Here is a 22,513-nt window from a genome sequence, read left to right on the forward strand (position 1 = left end):
CTCTAGTTAACGGAGGCAAGATATATATATATATATATATATATATATATATATATATATATATATATATATATATATATATATATATATATATATATACTATTTGGTCGACAAAGAATATGACTCATTCTATACCCACCTTAAGCATTTTGTTGAATATATCCTCATCTCCATTTGACAACACTGTGCCATAAACCTGAAGAAGAAAAATAACACAGATGAAAAGAAAAATTTGGCTAATTCTAAATTTTTATTAACTTCCAAAATGTAATTCACTGAGATTTTCTCAGTTTCTAAATAATATACAAAGTTCCTGACAGCTGGAATAATGACTTTAAAAATCACAAGACATTCTACAAAAATTACACTTAATTGGCTTTCATTTATTCATTTAACCATTATTTTATTGTAATTACCACCACCAATTTTCATCATTATCATTTTCACCATTATTACCATTACCAACATCTTCATAATCATCATCATCATCATTGCCACCACCACATATTTCATTAATACGATTGTTACTATCATCAATTTAATCATCACCACCACTGATCACATAGTTGCCATCATCATCATCACAAACATACCCTCCATTTATGCAACAACAATTACCTGTTCCTAAACATCAAAGGAAGTTGAGTGATCTGGCCTGACAAAGTTAATTCGCATTACCTGTATCTCTTTCTCTTCTATTCCACACAAAATACTTACAGGCGACCTCAGATCTGCTGGCAAGGTTTTTGTGCCATCGCAGTGTGCCTGAAATCGTTTTCTTGCCTCAGCAACAGTGGCTTCATCTCCATAGCGACCCATACGTGTTAGGGCCAAATCTCTCAACATGGCAGTCAGATGACCTGTAAATATGAATGGAGATAAACAGTGAATTCATCAGTTTTGTGGTTTTGGAGAAGCTTTCATTTTCGTCAGTATATAAATGTGTGTAAGTTCAATGAGGAGAGAGGTTCTAGCATGTCCATATATGGATTCATGTTTGATCTTTATATCAGTGGCTGTAACAGCCATTAAATCCAAGATACCAATGGAAATGTATAAGCTAACAGAATCCTAATGATGTGTATAACAAGATGTTCTAAACTAGTGTTGTTGTTTTGGGTTTAATACCATTTCTCAGCACAAGATTGGCTGGCTATACAAATTGCCCAGTACAGACCTACCAACCCTGACAAGTCCGTCTCAGTAAGGCAGTAGATTTTTTCCTTAAGTCTGACCAGTTTTCAGTAATGTGCAACAAAATAGCATAAACTGCTATTGTAAAGCTGGAAAACGTCATTCTGTATTCAGAACGTGAAACGACGATAAACATTATGTTCAACTGAAAAGTTTGTAAAGTACGCATAGACTTTATTTACCACTAGTACAATGCACAAATTTTAGTTCCCAATCCTAGGCAGCTCAATGGTTTGTTGCTGTCTCTCAACTTGATGTAATTCCTGGAAATTCGTTTTCCATTTCACATGACAACGGCAATCATATTTCCTCACACAAGTCATACTCAAATTGGCATGTGATGTCCAAAAAACATAACTATCTGTTCCAGCTTTTATTCACAAGAATCTGAATATTTATTTTTATTTTTCCTGTGTTGTGTATAACACTTTTCAAGAAGTTTTCAAGCTTCTTTTCCCTTTCATCTTTAAACATACATCGCTTGCTGGATGCCATTTAAAGCATCTCATGGGCTGCTGTAAAGTTAGTCTGGTTCCCTGACCAATTTCATTCTTTTTAATATGAAACCTGGATCCAAATCAAACACAGCCAAACCAATTTTCCGGATTTTTCGGCAATGATCATTCATCCGCAATTTTTGCTTTTATGCTGTAAGTCCATATTTTAAGAGTAATTTTTGTAAGACTTACGGCAAAATCATAAGAGTTTGCAGGTCTGCATACAAAAATGGCATAGAAAAATTTTAAAACTGCAAAAATGACTGGAAAATGTCATCAGTCATCTACATATGCATATAAACATGCCTACTAAATTTGTGTTTGTCTATCTCTACATGTTTTGCTTAATCGAAGTAGTAAGTTTTTAAACGTTCGAAACTGTACTAAAATTGATATACAGCTTTATTATACAGTCAAGTTATGTCAATAATAATACAAAAATGCATACTAAATTCATAGTCAATGATTTGGATTACAAGAAAGTTATTTACAAAGAAAGGTTTCAAAATGTCTGAAAATCTATCTAAATCATGTGTTAAAAACTACAGATCAGCCTAACAAAAAAAAATCATAAGTGCATTGGATTTTTGCTACTAAATTATGCCAAGAAGATTTTGGTCAAAAAAATGTTGGGACAAAAATGTTCAAAGTTGATGTAAAATGGTCTGAAAATCTAATCTGCTTATCTACATGTTGATACAATTATTCCAGCCAACTTCAACTTGTCTACATTAAATGGAGTTTGCACAATTTTGCTAATAAGCTTCCTGGGATAGACAGATGGACAAATTGTAACATGGAAACACATGACCAAATTAAAACGATCCCAATTCAAGCAGTTGGGAAATAACAGACTATGTACATCCTAATTCACATGCTAAATTGCACTACTTAAAATTTAACCTTGCCCATTTCATTATCAGTTCTGAAATACTTGACTATTTTATCACTGAAAGTGACAACAGGTCAGCAGGGTTATTCCTGATGCTTCTCTATCACTGAAAGTGACCATAGGTCAGCAGGGTAATTCTGATGCTACTGTATCACTAAAAGTGACCACTGTTCAGCAGGGTAATTCCTGATGCTACTCAAGATTCAAACATCTATGCCTCACCTTTTGATACATAAGTTCCATGTTAATTGGGGATTAGTGACAACTTCCACTTTCAATAAATTATAACATTAATTAGGGATTAGTGACAACTTCCACTTTCAATAAATTATAACATTTGAGTGTAATTAATTTTCCTGAATTCTGTAACAGCTGCACAATTCTATTTTAAGTTGTAATCAACTTCCCCTAAACTAACAAAAAATGACCAAGTTGGTATTTCATGTTAGTTGTTGTGGGGTTTAATGCCATTTTTCAGCACACAATAGGCTATGCATGGCGACCAGTATTAATGGTGGATGAAGAACCCAGGAAAACCCCCGAGAAGAACCACTGACCCATGCGAAGCTACTAGCAAGCTTTCTCACATACCCACATTGGCTGAATCCTAGACTCGAACACACGCAGACAGAGGTGAGATGGCAGTGATCCGTAACGGAAAACGCTTTAGACTACTTGGCCACTCGGGGCCCCATTTTTTTATGTAAGTAAAGTTTAAGCAAGTAAATTTTTCTTGCCATATTTGCGCAAATGTTTTTTCGTAATAAAATTGTATGATTTACAATACCTTCCCCTTCTACAGCATCCCAGCCCACTTTGGCAGCAATTGGTCCAAAGAGAGCTTTGCCAAAGGCCTTGTACTGCTCATAATTGTCTGTGTACTGTAACATTAAGGCTATTGTGGCCAGGTTGAGTGCAAGGTCTGACCAAACCGTGAAGTTATCCTCATGAACAAAGGCTTCTGCCATTTTCAGAACATCCACGGAGGACAGTAGACCAGCTCTGGTCTGAAGGTAGACAACAAAGGTTTCATAAAATAATTAAACAGAAGCCCAAGCTGAAAATTTCTTAATATTTTCTGCACACTAAAATTACTGTAAATAACATACATTGTTTAAACAAAATATCACGAAAAGCATAAGCAAACTTTAGTGAAACAGGGGGCTTGTTAGCACTGAGTAAAAAAAATTGGTATTTTGAAATAAACTGAAGTTCATATCATAAATGTTAAATGTTAACATATTTTATATGAAACCTTACCAAATCACTGTGCATCCAGTAAAGGAAATTTGCCTTGGTGATAAAATATACTGCTTACCATTTAAAAAATGGAGTTTACTGGATCTATTCAAATACAGACCAAGAGTCATCTAAACCACACATGGTTACTTTTGTTGGTGATGGTAAAAGCCACAGACCACTACACAACAAAATCCGAAGAATTTATAATCTGCAGAAAATCTTGGAAATTAACATTTCATTACACAAAATGGTCTGAGGTATTTTTGTTACATTAAAATGTGATAAAATCTCCTTGGCCAATGTCAAGATTGATAGTTTTACATAGTAAATTCTAAAGACTATGTTATGTCATGGTCTGAGACCCTCACAGCAACAACAGGTATGTAAATAAAGCTTAAGTGGCCAGGGTAACCTCAAGCATTTTAAAGTACTGGTCTCTGAAAAATATAAAAGTTTTCCTTACACAGACTGCATTCTGCATCAGTCTTAATATGGAGCCTGTATCTGCATATGGAATATACAGATATCAGTCAGGAAATATCATCATGTACTCATATACAGATATCAGTCAGGAAATATCATCATATACTTATATACAGATATCAGTCAGGAAATATCATCATGTACTGATTGATATACAGATATCAGTCAGGAAATATCATATCATATACTGATATACAGATATCAGTCAGGAAATATCATATCATATACTGATATACAGATATCAGTCAGGAAATATATCATAATCAGAAGATACATATCATATACTGATATACAGATATCAGTCTGGAAATATATCATATACAGATATATCATATCATATACTGATATACAGATATCAGTCAGAAAATATCATATCATATACTGATATACAGATATCAGTCAGGAAATATTAAGTAATGTTTATCTTTTCTTTTTCTTTTTACTAGCTCAAGTACTAAATCTCAAACAATGATAATAAAGGGGCAGAGGTTGAACCACCCTCAAGTATGGCCTTTTACAATTACACAAGATGTAATAATAATATAAAAGATTGAAAATTATTCTCTAACTTAATCACCAAAACTGAAAAGCATGTAAAACTGAATAAATAAAAGGTCAAACCATGAGGATGAATGCTTTTCAAAATCTGTTCTTTTTTGTAAAGGTCCAAACATCATAAAAAGCTCAAATATTTTCTCCCACAGACCTTCCATATGTAAAACATTTATCATCTCATGTAATGTATATTTTAACCTATTTGTAATAAATACAAATGCAATATTTTATGATGCAATCAAAAAAGATACTGGCATCCAATTTTTTAAAACACTTTTATATTTTGGGAATAGAATATTTTCTTGATGTGTGAAAGTGAGATACCCATTGTTTATTGGTCCAAATAAAAATGCCCAATATCTTTCTAGAAATATATAAAAGAACTTATTATATTAGCATATATTAAGTGTTTAAAAAGCTGCTGCATTATAATTTTATCTCTAATTTAAATTTAATTATGCATGTATAAAGAATGTCATTTAAGGCAACATTATCTACTTGTCTATATTTGTATAACTCTTCACAAAACCTTTGTGTTTCCTTGACAATATTCTTTTGCTCGATATTACTGTGCCAACAATAAAGAATAATTTGAGCATCATTTTTTTTGCCAAGTATTTTATAAATTACAGAAGTAATGACTTCCATTTTCTCCTCCTTCCATCAATCTCACATCTTCTAACTTGAAAAAAACTTCCATATGTGATTTCCATGAACTCCATTTGCTTTGGTTTTAGTATTGGATTATAACTGTATATTTCACATTTCTTTTGTCAATAGTTCTGTTCTTCTATCCAATAATTCCCACTCATAACAGAAAGTTGTACCTCTTATTTCTAAAAGTTTCAAAAATAGTTCCTCGCTGACATAAAACTGAAGTTCTGAATACAAAGTTTTATTTCTGCAAAATGATCTGTTGGATACAATACTATTCTATTCGAATTTTAATACATTTTTATAAGACTAACATAATCCAAATACTTAAATAAAAAAATTATTTAATTTCCAATAAGGTTTACCTTTAGAATACTTGTCAATGTAAAGTATTATATTTACAGCAAATGATCCATTTTATAACCCATTTCAATTTCAAATGAATGTACATCAAGAAGAATGTTTTCTGAAACTCTGGGTTAAATAGACGTTAAATTCAATTTTAAATATTAATCTGATAAGCTTCTCCTGCATTTGAATTGTTAAACCAATTATAGTTTTGACTCTCCATTTCATGATCTAAATAAAAAAACGAAGTCATTATTATGGTTTCATTCCGAAGACTATCATTATCCTCTTTGAATAATTCAGAAATATATCAGGCTTATCCGTATTTGGTCCATGTACATAAGCCTGTTTTGAATAGAAAATCTAACACTGTCGTATTACCAATCATTTCCTCATGTTACTCAGTGAAGTATATGCTCAAAGTGATGTCTATTAATATTGTTAGTACCCTTGCCACACTAGTAACAAAGTAAAATAAGTACCCATGTTTTATATCTATTGCACACTATTTTGGATTCAAACATGAATACCATGAATGGCACATTTATTAATCATCTATGTAGAGAAGTGAAATATTTCTGCTGAAACCAATTTGTTCTTGAAGTCAAAATGACCCTGACCTTGGTCCTTTTGAACCTAAAATGAATAGACACCTTCCTTGTCCTAAGTGCAAGACAAATTTTTGGCCAAGTCTGCTATATAAAATTACTGTTATTGTATGGAAATCATTTTCTTCTTTAAGTCAATGACCTTGAATTTTGACCATTTTGATCCCCCAAATTAATCGTCTTCTCCTTGAAAATGTGCAAAACAGACTCTGGAAATGCTTCTATTTTGGCTTAGCCCAGCTGTGACCTTCTTTGGGAAAGGTATCTTTTGATGGATAGCAGCCAAGTGTACACATATATGTGATATTTTGACCTATACAAAAATATTTGGAATATTAGATCTGAGAACAGCAGACTTCACGTAGAATTTTATGTTACTGTGTGGAAAGCAATATTCAGGTGTAAAATAATTTGACTTCCCTGATATGTTGATAATTTTACACCTTGGGACACTTTTATTTGCAGGCAGAAAAATATATTGCTTTAAAAATGGTAAATTCAATGAATTGTTAAATTTGTATTTCAATTTAGTATCAAGTCCTAATTTCAGTAGCTAGGCTGTTTTCAGTATGTACTTGCTTGCAAGTCAGATCCAACTGTGCACAATGTAGACCCTGCTTTGCCAGCATATCAGGGTTAAAGCTGCTTTACTACCGATTACTCCTAACTGCATAAACCCAGATTTGCCAGTGCATTATGCAGTTGGATCCATCCTAAATACGAGTCAACATGGTATGTTAATTTCTTGTACACAGTATCCTTATCTCATTATCCACATACAAAAACAATTTTTATATTTTATGTTCATCATTTAATTACATGTATGAACACATCATTTGTGTCATGTACCTTTTCACTCCTTTTAACAAACCATGACCAATCTAATGACACGAGGAAAATAAAGTTACAACAACCCTACTCAACCATTTCAATGGAGTCTCTTGACCATTTTTATTGCGGGAATACTACAACTGATATCTTACCAGAGCAAAGAGGTCACTCAGAAGTCCCAGGCGGTCCCTTGGGGGCAGGGATTTGTCTTTGACAGCAGGGATAAGGGCCTGTAACATCTCAGAGGTGTACTGCACCCTGTAGACTCCCACTGATCTGTAGTTCAACTGAAATAAATAAAGTAATACATGGTTAGAAGAATGAAAACCTTACCAAAACTGAAGCTCTGTTTCACATTTCTCCACAGCATATGCAATCTAAAAAATTTCATACAAAAGCATCCAGTTGTATCGTTATCCAACACAATGGATTAGCTATAAAAATTTCTCAAGCCATTGACCTAAGCGTTATGAAAATAGATACAAAAACTGCAAAGAACACGACGTCATAGAAACAAACTTTTGGAGTTAAATATGCTGCTTCAATAATACTCATCTGATAACAATATATTAGGAATATATCCACTCGTTGGAAGTCAGACCAGAGTGATCTCCCCTTGAGTAGATGAACTGGTGCCAAATCCCTATCATACTTAAATTACTATTAGAATGGGTGTGCATATTCTGTCAGGGAAGTAACTGTGACAAGGCAATAAAGGATATACCCATCTCATGAACAGGTAACTATTCCTGAAGGAACATAATTTTTACTCATAAATTGGTATCTTCCAAAACATTACCATCATTATAATACAGGAAGAAAGAGGTGGAGGGAGTTACATCCCCTATTTCTGGTCACCTAAAGTAAGTGAAGCAGGTTCAGATCTGCATAATTCAGGCTGTGGTTAGCATATTGATACGCAGGGCATGGCCTGAAGAAAGTTTCACTCTGGCAAAAGTGAAAGTAAATTAACCACATCATTATGAAGCTACTGAGCATTCTGGGAAGGTAGCCTGACAAGCTGCTTTGACAGATCCCCTCAGTTCAACCTGAAACCTTTGGGGTGAAAGGTGTCTGAAGAAAAAGCAAAAGAATGTGATGTCCTCCCCTCCATCACATTGCTTTGATAATGTCAGTTAGAGAAGACTTATACTCCAATGCTATGCTAGTGGTGATCATCTGAATTCATAAAATTTCATTTGATAAATTTCTCATACACAGTTGTTGTTGTTGTTGTAGGGTTTAACACCATTTTTCAGCAAACGATAGGCTATACATGGCGGCCAGAATTAACGGTGGAGGAAGAACCTTGGAAAACCTGGAAAGAACCACCGACCCACGAGGAGCTACTGGCAAGCTTTCTCACATACCCACATTAGCCGAATCCGAGACTTGAACCCATGCAGACAGAGGTGACATGGCAGTGATCCGTAATGGAGAGCACTTTAGACCACTCGGGATGCCACCCCTTTAAGTAGTAAGAACAAGCAAGACAATAAGATCACCCTCCTCTGATCGACTTTATTCACTTCAAAAGCCCATGTGGGTTCATGTAAGTACCGCTGGGGCAAAGGGTCCAAAGAATAAAGATTTCACAATAAAAGACTGATACCCGATGAGGAGACTGTTCTTGGCAATGAAAGCAGGAGGTGTCATGAATGAGATCAAATGATTATATCTGATCCAACTTAATGTAGCTAGAACAAGTAGGTAGGGGCTTTTGTAGGTGATGGCTCAAGACATAGGTTTGAAAGGTGCATTATTCAGCCATAATGAACCCACTGCAGACTCAATTTTGGACACAGGCTCAAACTCTTCAGTCAAAAGAAGCCAAGCATTGCTAAGAGGTGGGAGAGATCTTTATTTTGTGCTACAGCCTCCTTCCATGATGTCAAAACATGTCTGAGATTGTGGAATGGCAGCCATAGACAGTGATGGGATAACTTCCGTTCAAAGAGTGACAGGAGGAAAAAAAATAGTGTACAACACAATCTGACACAGGCTGTTTATATGAGCCTTTTCCACACCTTGTTTTTTTCTCTCAATCATTATCAATCCCAATGTACCAACTTTCATCGATGATCACAATTCTATGTGATTTTCTTACTGAACTGTTTTCGTTCTAGCATATGAGTAATCCTTTGCAATTTTACTGTCTGGAAAACAGGTGTGAAATAAATCGCCAGCAACACCAGTAACTGAAAGAGGAAGGTGCATTTCTAAATGAAATTCAATAAAACAAATTTTGATCAAATTACATCAAGATTCTCTCTGGTATGTATATAAGTTGTAAGTTCAGGCTGAATTGTATATGATGAAGCAGCAAACTGATGTTTTTTAGCTTTTTCATGCTCTTGTATTTCATGGGGGTCTCCATGCCTAATAATGAAATCACACAGCAGAAACTGTTTGCACAATCCAATATGGTAGATAAAGACAGGCATGGTAGCCTTGATTTTGAATGAACCAATCATATTGCAGAACTGTAATCCTATATAAATGCAATAAATTTCTACCAGAATGGAACCGAGTACCCGTTCTGAACTGAAAATTGCACGGATATTTTTTATTTTTTTAAAAATTAAAAACGTTTTTTGCAAACAAAAACATACACCCGTATTCAGGTCCAAAACACAGGACAAATACGAGGGAAAAAACAGGACACCTGGCAGCTATGGTTTAACTAGTAGCAAATATCTGAACAAATGACTAGTATCAAATCTGACTAAAAAATGGCTAATGTCAAATCTCTAACCAAATTACTAGTATCAAATATCTGACCAAAAATAACTAATATTAAATCTCTGACCAAATAATTAGTATCAAATCTCTGAACAAATAACTAATGTCAAATCACTGACCAAATGATTAGTATCAAATATGACCCAATGACTAGTAATGAAATCTCTCACCAAATGACTAGTATGAAATATCTGACCAAATGACTAGCATGAAATCTCTGACCAAATGACTAGTATCAAATATCTCACCAATGACTAGCATGAAATCTCTCACCAAACGACTAGTGTTGAATTTCTGACCAAAAAATGGCTAGTGTCAGATCTCTAACCAAATGACTAGTATCAAATCTCTGACCAAATGACTAGTAACAAATATCTGACCAAATGGATAATATGAAATCTCTGACCAAATGACTAGTGTAAAATCTTTCAACATCTGACCAGTGCAAAATCAATGATGAAACAGATATCAGAACTTAAGAGCATTCAATAGTTCTTGAGTGAGAATTGTGTCAATATTGGTGCTTGTTTTTTTTTAAAACATTTCAAAACTGAATCTAGAAATATCCCTGGATTTACCAACCATAATCTCTGCCAGACTGGTCAGTAATTACTGATTACCATCTATACTCACTTATAAGTTAGCTGGACAGTAATTACTGAGTACCATCTATACTCACTTACAAGTCAGTTGGTCAGTAATTACCGAGTACCATCGATACTCATAAGTCACTGCCATTACTCACTTGTAAATCAGCGCCAACTGACCTAGTCCATAATTAAAGTTGTTGTTGTTGCTGTTTTGTAGGGTTTAACATCATTTTTCAGCACAATATAGGCTATACATGGTGGCCAGTATAAATGGTGGAGGAAGAACCCAGGAAAAATCCCAGAAAGAACCATCAAACCATGAGAAGCTACTTGCAAGCTTTCTCACATATCCAGATTGGCCAAACTTGAGACTCAAACCAACACAGACAGAGATGAGATGGCAGTGATCTGTAATGGTAAGCGCTTTAGACCACTCAGCCACTCGGGATCCCTCCATAATTATAGATTACCATCTATACTCACTTGTACATCAGCTCCAACTGAACTAGTTGTAATTACAGAATTTTATCGATACTCACAAGTCACATCCAACGGAGCTAATCCATAATTACAGAATTTTATCGATACTCACAAGTCACATCCAACGGAGCTAATCCATAATTACAGAATTTTATCAATACTCACAAGTCAGATCCAACTGAGCTAATCCATAATTACAGAATTTTATCGATACTCACAAGTCACATCCAACGGAGCTAATCCATAATTACAGAATTTTATCGATACTCACAAGTCACATCCAACGGAGCTAATCCATAATTACAGAATTTTATCAATACTCACAAGTCACATCCAACGGAGCTAATCCATAATTACAGAATTTTATCGATACTCACAAGTCACATTCAACTGAGCTAATCCATAATTACAGAATTTTATCGATACTCACAAGTCACATCCAACTGAGCTAATCCATAATTACAGAATTTTATCAATACTCACAAGTCACATCCAACGGAGCTAGTAAAATAATTACAGGTTACATTGTATGTCATGTCGGATAGCTTGAGTAGAAGAGTTATTATTGTATGTGGCCATCAAGGTTCAAACTTGTTTATACCAAAACAAATCCACCAAAAATATTAGACAAAATTTATACAATATCCTCTTTATTACATACTCTAAATTATAATGCTCATCAGTTACCAGATTTCCTAATAATACTATAAAGAAAAGATACCTATAATATTCAAATAAATACATTCTGTATGTTCTTTAATTTTTTCATAATTGTATTCATGAAACTCAATACTATAGTTAATGTAAAAGGTTGATTTCTTGTCGATGAGATATACCGTTTGAGACATATGTATGAAAATACTATTTACTTACCCTATAAGTCAATGTGATCAACTTTCGCGTATAATATAAGAAGCCATATGTACCCATAGAAAAAAATCAATATACTTTCTCGATTTCACGCTAACTAAATCTTTTTCATAGCTCACCTTGACCCAATCACCAGGCTGGACATCATTCAAAGTGACTGTAGTAGATTTACTGTCAAGAAGAATGGTCTGGACTGGTTGGTCAGGGTTTTGGGATGTGCATATGCTGATTGGGACTATCCAGTGTGATTTATCGCCTGAAATAATCAGTGGTTGTTGCCAATTAAGATACACAAAATACCAAAATGGTTTTTAATCAAAGCAACATCAGATTTGATATATATATAAACATAAAGTCAATTATTGTGACTATAACAAAGATGGTTGTGATGATGACCATGAAAATAATGTTATCAACATCTACTTCATTGCCACTATGCATTTCTAATTACGCCTAACCATCCATCATTAAATTACTGACATTACACTGACTTTGAATAAATGTTAAGCTTGAATTAATGTGTATCTCTTAAATTATCTAACATACTTAGAATCTGGTACAAAACCTCTGGGATAAACACTGGATGTTGGTAATTATTTTTTTATAATTTGGATCCTGAACAAAAGACGGATAACTCACTGACATCCACACACCATCTTTTCAACATGACACACCCTTGCAATATGTGTTAGTCAAATGATTTTTTATCTGGACACATAGTGAACTGTACAATGGACAGGTAACTATGATGATGATGGTGACCAGAGAAAGTAGCAAAAGGTGTGCTGCAAAAACCTCCACTCTCTACAATTTACTCTCAATGGCCTTAAACATTAGAATTTATGATGGAAAGCAAAGTTTGGAAACAACATACAGGAACCAGAACTCCTCTAAATGATAATAAGGAATGCTGGAAATCATTCAATGTCATACGATATTCCTTATTAAAATTCAAAGCAAAGTTAGAAGGAAAAGCAATCAAGATAGTGTGAAACAATTAAAATTTAATTCATAAAAGCTCTCAATGATATAAAGCTGCATGCCAGTTTTTTGGGTTTAAATCCAACAAAGTTTAGTAAACTTATGCTGAGGAAACAAGTTAAATCGGTGTTTCTTCATTCTGAAGCCACATGCAAATTTAGGTGAGATCCAACAAAAATATGTTGAAGATATCAAGCAAAAACCAACATTAGGAGGAAGTATGATCAACAAAAAAACTAAACTCATGTAACACATATACAAGTCTATCACATAACATATACAAGACCATCGGATAACACATATACAAGTCTATCAGACAATGTTCATACCAAACTGCTTTAGAATATACTGAAAAATATGCAGGCTACAAGAGAAATTCCATGTGACAATATGAAATTAACTATGAAAAATGGAGATGAGACCAAACCCATAAATTACATATTGTCTTCAGAAAATGTACACAATAAATTTCAAAAGAATATGTTAAATGCTTGTTACGTGGATATGCTTAAGTGGAGATGTAACATTGAAGGAAATGGCATTAATGCCATCAAACTTGTGAACTCCTGAAATACACAACTCTTTAGAAAGGCACACCTATCTGTAATAAGAAATTCAACAACTAAATGGTAGCCATTTATGTGTAACCACTACAGATATATGCTAGTTACAAAAAGTGGGAACAGACATACAGACAAAAAAGGAGATTTTTGCAATGCTCCTATATCTTGATGCTGCGTAATGATGATTGATGGTGGGGGAAGAGGAGGATGAAAAAAACAGAGAAAGGAAAATAAGATAAATATGAAGAAAAGAAAAACAATGAACAAGGAGGCCAATTTTATCTCCAACAAAAATGAAAATAATTCAGAAAATAAATGGACTCACCCTCTGGTATTTTCCCATTTGCACAGAATTTCTCCTGACTGATCACTAGGACTCTCTTGTTGTCTTCTTGTGACTCAGTCACCTGTTCCACAGAACAAGACATTTTTATGTTCATAATACATACACAATGAACTACACAGACACGAATCTGCAGTATCTTTAAGTGCATGCACACTTAGCACTTCATTTCTTCCTTCCATTAAAGTTAAAGCCACAAAAAATATTTTAAATTTACTAACGTTAAGTTATTGTGGAATTTTGTAAGACTGAAATAAAAATGTTAACATTAAAAATAAAATAAAGAACCACTTTTCCAATCTACTAATTTTAGTACCAACCAGTGCACATTCTCCCCACCCAATCCCATTTATGCCCACAAAAATGAAAGAATTCACAGTATACGGTTTTACCTACAGTCATTATCATAGATTAGCTCCAAACACTGAAATAACAAGTGTCCCTTAGAAAGACTGATGCTCTACTGCTGAAATTAATTTCCAGAAATCTAATATCAAGTGACTTTGTTTTAACTGCTCAATGTCAACACCATCTTTGATAAATCTGAGCAATAAAACTTTTTTCAAAATTTACAAATGTAAACCATTTTCACCTAGAACCAACTCAACATCAGAAGAAAACCCCTAGCTAATACGACATCTCTTTAAGAGAGGTAGCAATAACAAGATTTTCTTATCATGATGTCTGAGAAGCACCATTTTAATTTAGGACAAATTACACCTGGAGTGAGTCTGAAGTTCCTGAGCAATCCTACAAGTGGTTCAGTAGGAGTAGAGATAACAAACTTGTCGTAACCGATGACTAACAATCCTAGCTCTCCAGGCCAATAGCAAAGTCGTCCCGCAATAAAATAAACTATTTGTGCTGTTTATCATAGTGATATTATCATTATCACTTAATGATAATTAAGCATTTCTTTTCAAAAACAACAAATGAAAAGGTCTAATATATATTATAATATCATAATGTTGAATGAAAGGCATGATATCATAAAGCTGAGCAACATCATACTATCCATCTTTGCTAGCCAAGGTTCTGATATGTTAACCCTATCTACACCTTGTTGGATCAATCAGACATTTCAGTGCTTTGTCCTAGTGACATCTATTGGATCTCAAAGTTACCTCCCTTAGTATGTAATGCCAATCAACCAATATTGCATACTAACAGTGGTGTTTTGTATATCAGCCAACAATAGTGAGGGCAACTGACTTCAAAAGGATACTTTGTAAGATTAACATCAAAAGTACGACTATATACCAGAAAGATGCCATTACAGGTGTATTTGAGGGAAAGGATGTATTTCTGAAAACGTGGACTGGCATTAGAAAATTGCTTATTTTTGAGACCATTCCAATTGTGTGCTATCCTTCTCTCAACCATGTAGGAACAGTGTTCAAATTTGAACAACTTGATTTTGATTAGATAGGTAGCTTGCCATCACATCCAATGAAATTCACGGACCTGAAGCACTGAAATATCTGATTGAGCCAAGGTGTAGATAGAGTTGGTATATAGGAAAATTGGCTAGCAAAGATGGATACTGTCACAATATCATAACGATGAACAACAGCATAATATAAAGATCAATAATTGCATAATATCATAATATTAAACAATAGCATAATAACATACATTTGAACAATGGCTTCATATCATAATGATGAACAATATCATATCATAATTTTGAAAATATTACGTAAACCATATATGGATTTTCAGTTTCCTCAAACTTGGTGATGCAAGTGTTGGTCAATACTAAAGAGACAAATCACAATAATTAACTATATCACAAGTACCTTGATGACTGGGAATCCCATCTGTTTAGTCCATGTTGTCATGACAGCTCTCACTGGCTTGCCACTAGCTGTCTCAAGGGCATCCCACAAATCCTCAGTATAAGCATTACAGTACTTGAACTTGTTAAGATACTGGTTCATTCCTTTCCTAAAATCCTATAACACAAATACAAAGTTCTGGATAATAAAATGTGAGTTGGAGCCGAGCAAAGTCGTGGAAAGAAAACGGTAACATTCAATGAGAATAAACTCCATTTCTGTGTCAGATAAAAAAAAAAAAAAACAATAAAAATTTGCAAATCAACAAAAATCATAATTGCAACACATATGCCCATCTACAATAGAAACCATAAACACTGGCACATTGTGAAATGGTAAAACAAAAATAGTGTTGACAGGGTTCTCATTATGTCATTGTTTATTTTTGTGCAAGCCAATAACTCTGAAAATAACTCATATATGGTTAGACAATGTGTTCAACTGAACCCTTATTGATTTATTTATCACTACCAAGAAAAAGAAAGACCATTTTGTTGCCAGGATAACACATTATCTTGACTACAGAAAGTCTACACCAGTGCTGTCCAACCCGCTGCCCACGGGCTAATTTTAAATGGCCCACCAGAGTTCGAGCAGCTATATAGTCATTGCTTTTAAGTTTTCTGCTGTGGCCCTCGGCTTCAAGAAAAACATTTTTCAGTGGCCCATGGTGTCAAAAAGGTTGGACAGCACTGGTCTACATTATGCTTACCTTCAGTCTGGTCAAGTAACATGTACTCAGCAGTTTATTTTTTAGCCATGTTAATAAAAATCAGATTCATTAATCTGGTCCAATTAATCTGATTAATTTTTCATTCAAATTTGATATGCAGGTAACATAAAATCATTCAGAGGGTGGTGGTAAAGGTGCTTTCTTCACAGAGATGCATCCCCAATTTTTGTCTTAATTATGAAATTAGAACTTCACTCAAAGGTCTACATGTGTATGTGTGTGTATAATTTGGATTTTTAATGCAGCTTTAACAATTTTCCAGTCATATCGCTAAGATGTCTGCAGTGTGGCAGTTTATAGTGATGCCTACCCTGGGGCATCATGTTGCAGACATGTAGCATGATGTCCCACCCAGTCACATTATCCTGACACCAGGCTGACCAGTTCTAACACTAACCTCTTAATGCTGAGTGCCAAGCGAGGCAGCTGTTAGTAACATTTTTGTAAGTCTTTGGTATGACTCGGCCGGGGATCGAACCCATGACCTACTGCATCCGAGGCGGACGTTATAACCTCTAGGCCACCAGAGCGGTCTCAAAGAAAGCATTGAAGTATGGTGTAAATTATGATCTGCCTAAATGTTAATACCTACAGCATCTCCAATGTAGTTATGCAGCATTCCAATAACAGCGGCACCCTTGCTGTAGGAGATGGCATCAAATATCTCATCAATCTCACTGGGATGACCAACTGGAACCTGGAAATTTGATGACATGTACAAATTTACAATGGAACTACTTTTAATAGACAGACTAATATAGAGACCAACAGGCTGGCTCAAACATGATTGGTTCAAACACAATTGGCTCAAACACCCTAGATTCCTTGAACCTGCTTTTAAGACCTTACAGAAAGTTTATCAGGCCAACATAGATGATGCAAACTGAAAAGGGATGATAAAATGTATTATCCAAGTTTCTTTATAAAAGGGCATTTTTTTCTGGAGGCAGAGGTAACATAAGTAATACCTCTGGAAAGATGCTTTGAATTTCAATTACCATTAATAAGCATATCATACACAAAATGACAGACCATTAATAAGGTTATCATATACAAAATGACAGACCATTAATAAGGTTATCATATACAAAATGACAGACCATTAATAAGCATATCATACACCAAATAAACTGACAGACCATTAATAAGCATATCATACACCAAATAAACTGACAGACCATTAATAAGCATATCATACACCAAATAAACTGACAGACCATTAATAAGCATATCATGCACAAAATAAACTGACAGGCCATTAATAAGCATATCATACACAAAATGACAGACCAATATCAAATCTTCAGTGAAAACCATCAAATTTGTTTCAACACTCTAAGACTTTGACGCTGGTGTAACGCTTTCTGATTTCTAATCACCGAGATAAAAAAAACAAGAATCTTTTATGTGCATACTTTTATCTACTACCAGAAGCCATATTACTAAAGTTCATGTCCAATGAGTACTCACAATAAAGCATGAAATCCTCAGCAATTACACGGTTTTAAAGTTCATGTCCATTGAGTACTCTCAATAAAGCATGAAATCCTCTGCAATTACACTGTTTTAAAGGTCATGTCCATTGAGTACTCTCAATAAAGCATGAAATCCTCAGCATTTACACGGTTTTAAAGTTCATGTCCATTGAGTACTCTCAATAAAGCCTGAAATCCTCTGCAATTACACTATTTTAAAGTTCATGTACATTGAGTACTCTCAATAAAACCTGAAATCCTCTGCAATTACAGTCACAGTAACATTATATTTAATTAAAATCTTTTCTCTTCTCTATTTAGTGTCTCAATACTGAATAGACAATTATTTTAAAAACGTGATCAGCCATTTCGAAGTGAAACCTGTAAATGCTGGCTGACCAAAGAGTCTGTTTTCTGCTTTACAGTCATTTGTAAGCTGTAAATCAGTAGTAAACTTATTGTTCTGTCATGGTGAACAAAACAAACTAAAATCAGTGATTATTTTACGTCAGTAAAGAAAATTTATAAGATTAATTAATGTGACAAGGATACAGCAATCTTCTTCAAAGCATTCATTTGGGAGAGAACAATAAATACACATATTTTATGGTTTTGTTGAATAGTGCACACAAAATAATAATAATAATAATAATGATAACAATATTCGGTGCATGGTATTTGGAAAGAAAACAATTATGTTGTTTGAACCTCTGCACTTGTCTACAAAGGCCAGTTTTGACTTTTCCCATGGGTGGCCATTGTTGACAGTACTGTGAATTCATTTATTTTCATAGTTTTGGGAAAAATGCCTTTTTAATTGTTACATAAATTCAAGACATTAGGAAAAGACTCCTACTGCTTCCATGAAATAATCATTCCTTGATGTGTTCGTAAATCTACATGTAGCAGCCACAATATCCTTGAAATTAGCAACATGTGAAAAATAGTCAATTTAATGTTTATCAAGTTACCTACAAAGAAAGTCAATCTGTCCCTCTTTGCAACCCTCCCTTTCTTCCTCTCTCAAATAACTGTTACATTTCTTGGCCAATACGAAGATGATACAATGGGCAACTTCACGTTGCATACCTCAATAGGGTGACTGTTGTGTAGGGCGTCCAACTCCAATGCACTTCCTAGGGCTTGATTTACAAACTGCGTCCAGATGTCATACTCAGGGAAACAGTAGTCCACACACAGGTATTCTATCCAGGAGGCAAACCCTTCATTCAGCCATAGGTGGGTCCACCATTCCTACACATACAAAACACAATTATAGTAAAATTGATCTTATGCAGATATTAATAATAAAAATGACCTTCAAATCATGTACAATTATTATTAAAAAGTCTACATACATAAAGTGTCTTATTTCATTTACATTTAATAATTATCTCCATCTATTATCTCATGTACATAACCTAGTGTAACAGATTCTATTTTGGGGTTGGTACCAAATTAAGGAAATCCCAATCAAGAGAATACTTAATTCGTCTTTTGCAGGGCTCTACCCAGTAAAAGTCAATCAGCATAGCTCTGAGACTGGATTTTCTTCTTGTGGTGTCAATCCCACACTGATTACTTTTCTCACCCAACTGGGAAGATATAAAAACAATAATTATTAAATTTCATTGCATCACATCACTGACTTACTTCATTTGTACTGAAGTCATGTTTGGCTTTATAACATCCTTTAAGTGCATCACGCTTATTATAACATCAAATATAATAGGTGATAAAAATCTCAGTTTTATTTCAATGACATATTCTAGTCAAGTCTGTCTCAAATCTCAGATGTTAGCATGTTCGACTCATGACCACCTTGTTTGTGATATTGACCTTTGATCAAGTGGACTGGAAAAAATGGCACAATGAGCCAGCAAAGTAATTTGTACTGAACATATAAAAAGGCCTCACAGCAGAACCAAATCAACTGCCACAGTGAATACGAGAAGCTGCACTTTCTTGCTGAAATCCTCATCCTGTTGGAAACAACTCGGCAAGTTTGACAATCCAGATTACCAAGAAAATAAGGGAGAGCAGAACAGTGGTTATAGGTTTCTGGAGAAAATTGTCCAGATATGCTGCCATTGTCATAAAGAGGAAGTAGACTGGAACAAGGGGTATGTGTGTCTGATTTGGATTTTTAACATGCTTTAGCAATTTTTCAGTTACACTGCTAAAATGTCCGCAGTGTGGCAGTTTACAGTGATGTCTAGCACTGGGGCATCATGCTGCAGACATACTAGCATCCTATCCCACTCAGTCACATTATCCTGACACCAGGCTGACCAGTCCTAAAACTAACCTCTTAATGCTGAACGCCAAGTGAGGCAGCTGCTAGTAATATTTTTATAAGTCTCTCGTATGACTTGGCCAGGGTTCGAACCCGCTTTGAGGTTTGTAAATAGGCTTCTAAATATTTTAGATTTATTTATGTTTTGGGCAAACTCATGAAGATAGTCTGCCCCATTTTGTAGCTTGACAAATTTTGAAAGTTTCTTAGCTTCTTTGTAGAAAGGGATCAAGTGTTTAGTTAGTAGCAAACACTTGGCTTGTTGGCATTCTGAAACTGGATTGCCCAGTTTTCTCTTTTTGTTAGTGTTCATATCACTTCTAATCAATGTGGTTGTGGAGGAGCTCGATAGAAGTGCTGATTCACTTCAGTAGACACTCACTGGGCTCTCAGTGGATCTGGATCGAGCTACGAGATTTGTTTCGCACAGTGCTCATAACGCTGCTCCAAACCAAGCCCCTCCATTAAAAAAACGCATTTGACTCCAAATCTTACTAGAAAATATTCTGACCAATCAAAAGGTTGCAATTTTCAATTCTGAGAAACATTTCCAAGTCTGGAGTAACATTTGTTACTCAAAATGTTGAGTCAAGTTTATAATGGGAGTGCCTGGACATTAGTTTATTTAAAACCATAGACCTCAGCAAATTTTTAACTGTATGATCCAGTAGTAGGCTTGACAAAATATAAACCATATGGAATAAGTTTCTTACCATGGTGACAAGGTTGCCAAACCACTGGTGAGCCAGCTCATGACCAACAACTAGTGCCACCCACTGCTTGCCTTTGGCTGAGGAAATCTCAGGGTCAACCAGCAGGGCTGTTTCTCTGTATGTCACTAAACCCCAATTCTCCATAGCACCTTTGAACAGAAAATTATATTTTAGTAAATAATTTTCTTACCATGGCGACAAAGTTGCCAAACCACTGGTGAGCCAAATCATGGCCAATAACCAGTGCCACCCACTACTTGCCTGTGGCAGAAGAAATCTCAGGGTCAGTGAGAAGGGCTGGTTCTCTGTATGTCACTAAACCCCAATTCTCCATAGCACCTTTAAACAGGAAATTATTTTTGTATGATTTATATTAGCCATGTATTTCATGCATACAAAAGGAATAGTGAAGGTCTAAACATAGTGAATTAGTAAAGAATGAATGGCCCAATCAATTTTCTATCTATGTCATGTACTCACCATTATTGCTTATGTATTTCCTTGGGAAATACTTAAGACCCATTTCCTCAAATTTTGATGCAAAATAAAATGCTAAAGTGGCATTAAAACCAACCAATCAACATTAATGTTAAGGTGCTTGTTTTTCTTTTCTTATGCTTGGATTTGCTTTATATTGGCAAGCTACTGGTTCTCTTAACAAATAAAAAATAACCTGCAATTAATGACAATGATTAGGAAACAAAAGATTTTCATTTTTTTACACTTTTTTAATCTGTTTGGCTTTAATTTTGTTGCTGTGTAAATTTTCCCCCATTTGAGGTTAATGATGACCTTTGATAAAACTTTTCCGAAAATTGTAGAAAGTGGACATAAATCAAAATTCAATTAACACTGTATCTGTGCAAGTAACTATCTGAATAAAAATTATTCTTTGGGTAAATTTTGAGAGGTTAAAGCTCATCTCAATAAATGCACACCAATGTCAAAACTATGTTCCCATCATGAATAGATGATTTACTTCCCTTTGACTATATTGTGGACTCTAGAGGTGTATTCCCTCTTCTAACATTAATGATTAAGTAAAAAAAACAAACAAAAACAAACTCTGACATTCTGTGCAAGTTTTAGCAGTCACTTTCCTCCTAGATGGCAGGCCAGGACTGAAACACATGCATTCATAGTTGGTATGTGTGATTATGTGTGTGTGTGTGTGTGATTATGTGTGATTATGTGTGTGTGTGTGTGTGTAGGATTTTTAACAAAATTTCAGTCATATCGCTATGATGTCTGCAGTGTGACAGTTTATAGTGATGTCTAGCACTGGGGCATCATGCCGCAGACATGTAGTATTTTGTCCCACCCAGTCATATTATCCTGACACCAGGCCAACCAGTCCTAACACTAACCTCTTAATGCTGAGCACCTAGTGAGGCAACTGTTAGTACCATTTTTTGTAAGTCTTTGGTATGACTTGGCCGGGGTTCAAACCCATGACTTCCTGCTTCCGAGGTAGATACTCTAAATACTAGGCCACCGGTGCAGTCACTCATAGTTTGTATTCTGTATGATCATTCTGACCAAAAAGTGTGTATGTGCACATTCAAGCATGTACATCATGTGTAGT

The 22,513-nt window shown here is 34.8% G+C and overlaps 1 protein-coding gene across 1 annotated transcript in view; it reads right to left on the reverse strand.

Annotated features, from left to right (window-relative positions):
- LOC149789988 (puromycin-sensitive aminopeptidase-like) overlaps nt 1-22,513 on the reverse strand; it is a 58,041-nt gene that overhangs the window by 12,832 nt on the left and 22,696 nt on the right. Inside the window, exons 8-17 of the mRNA XM_089972068.1 lie at nt 20,929-21,077; nt 19,009-19,173; nt 17,037-17,141; nt 15,673-15,828; nt 13,856-13,937; nt 12,106-12,242; nt 7,457-7,591; nt 3,371-3,590; nt 718-860; nt 140-196 (exon numbers count right to left, since the gene is read on the reverse strand). Of these exons, the coding sequence (XP_089828194.1) occupies nt 140-196; nt 718-860; nt 3,371-3,590; nt 7,457-7,591; nt 12,106-12,242; nt 13,856-13,937; nt 15,673-15,828; nt 17,037-17,141; nt 19,009-19,173; nt 20,929-21,077 (1,349 nt within the window). The remainder of the gene's footprint in view (nt 1-139; nt 197-717; nt 861-3,370; nt 3,591-7,456; nt 7,592-12,105; nt 12,243-13,855; nt 13,938-15,672; nt 15,829-17,036; nt 17,142-19,008; nt 19,174-20,928; nt 21,078-22,513) is intronic.

The sequence above is a fragment of the Sinohyriopsis cumingii genome, chromosome 10, assembly GCF_028554795.1.
Source record: "Sinohyriopsis cumingii isolate HCF-2022 chromosome 10, ASM2855479v2, whole genome shotgun sequence".
In the NCBI taxonomy this organism is placed as follows: domain Eukaryota; kingdom Metazoa; phylum Mollusca; class Bivalvia; order Unionida; family Unionidae; genus Sinohyriopsis; species Sinohyriopsis cumingii.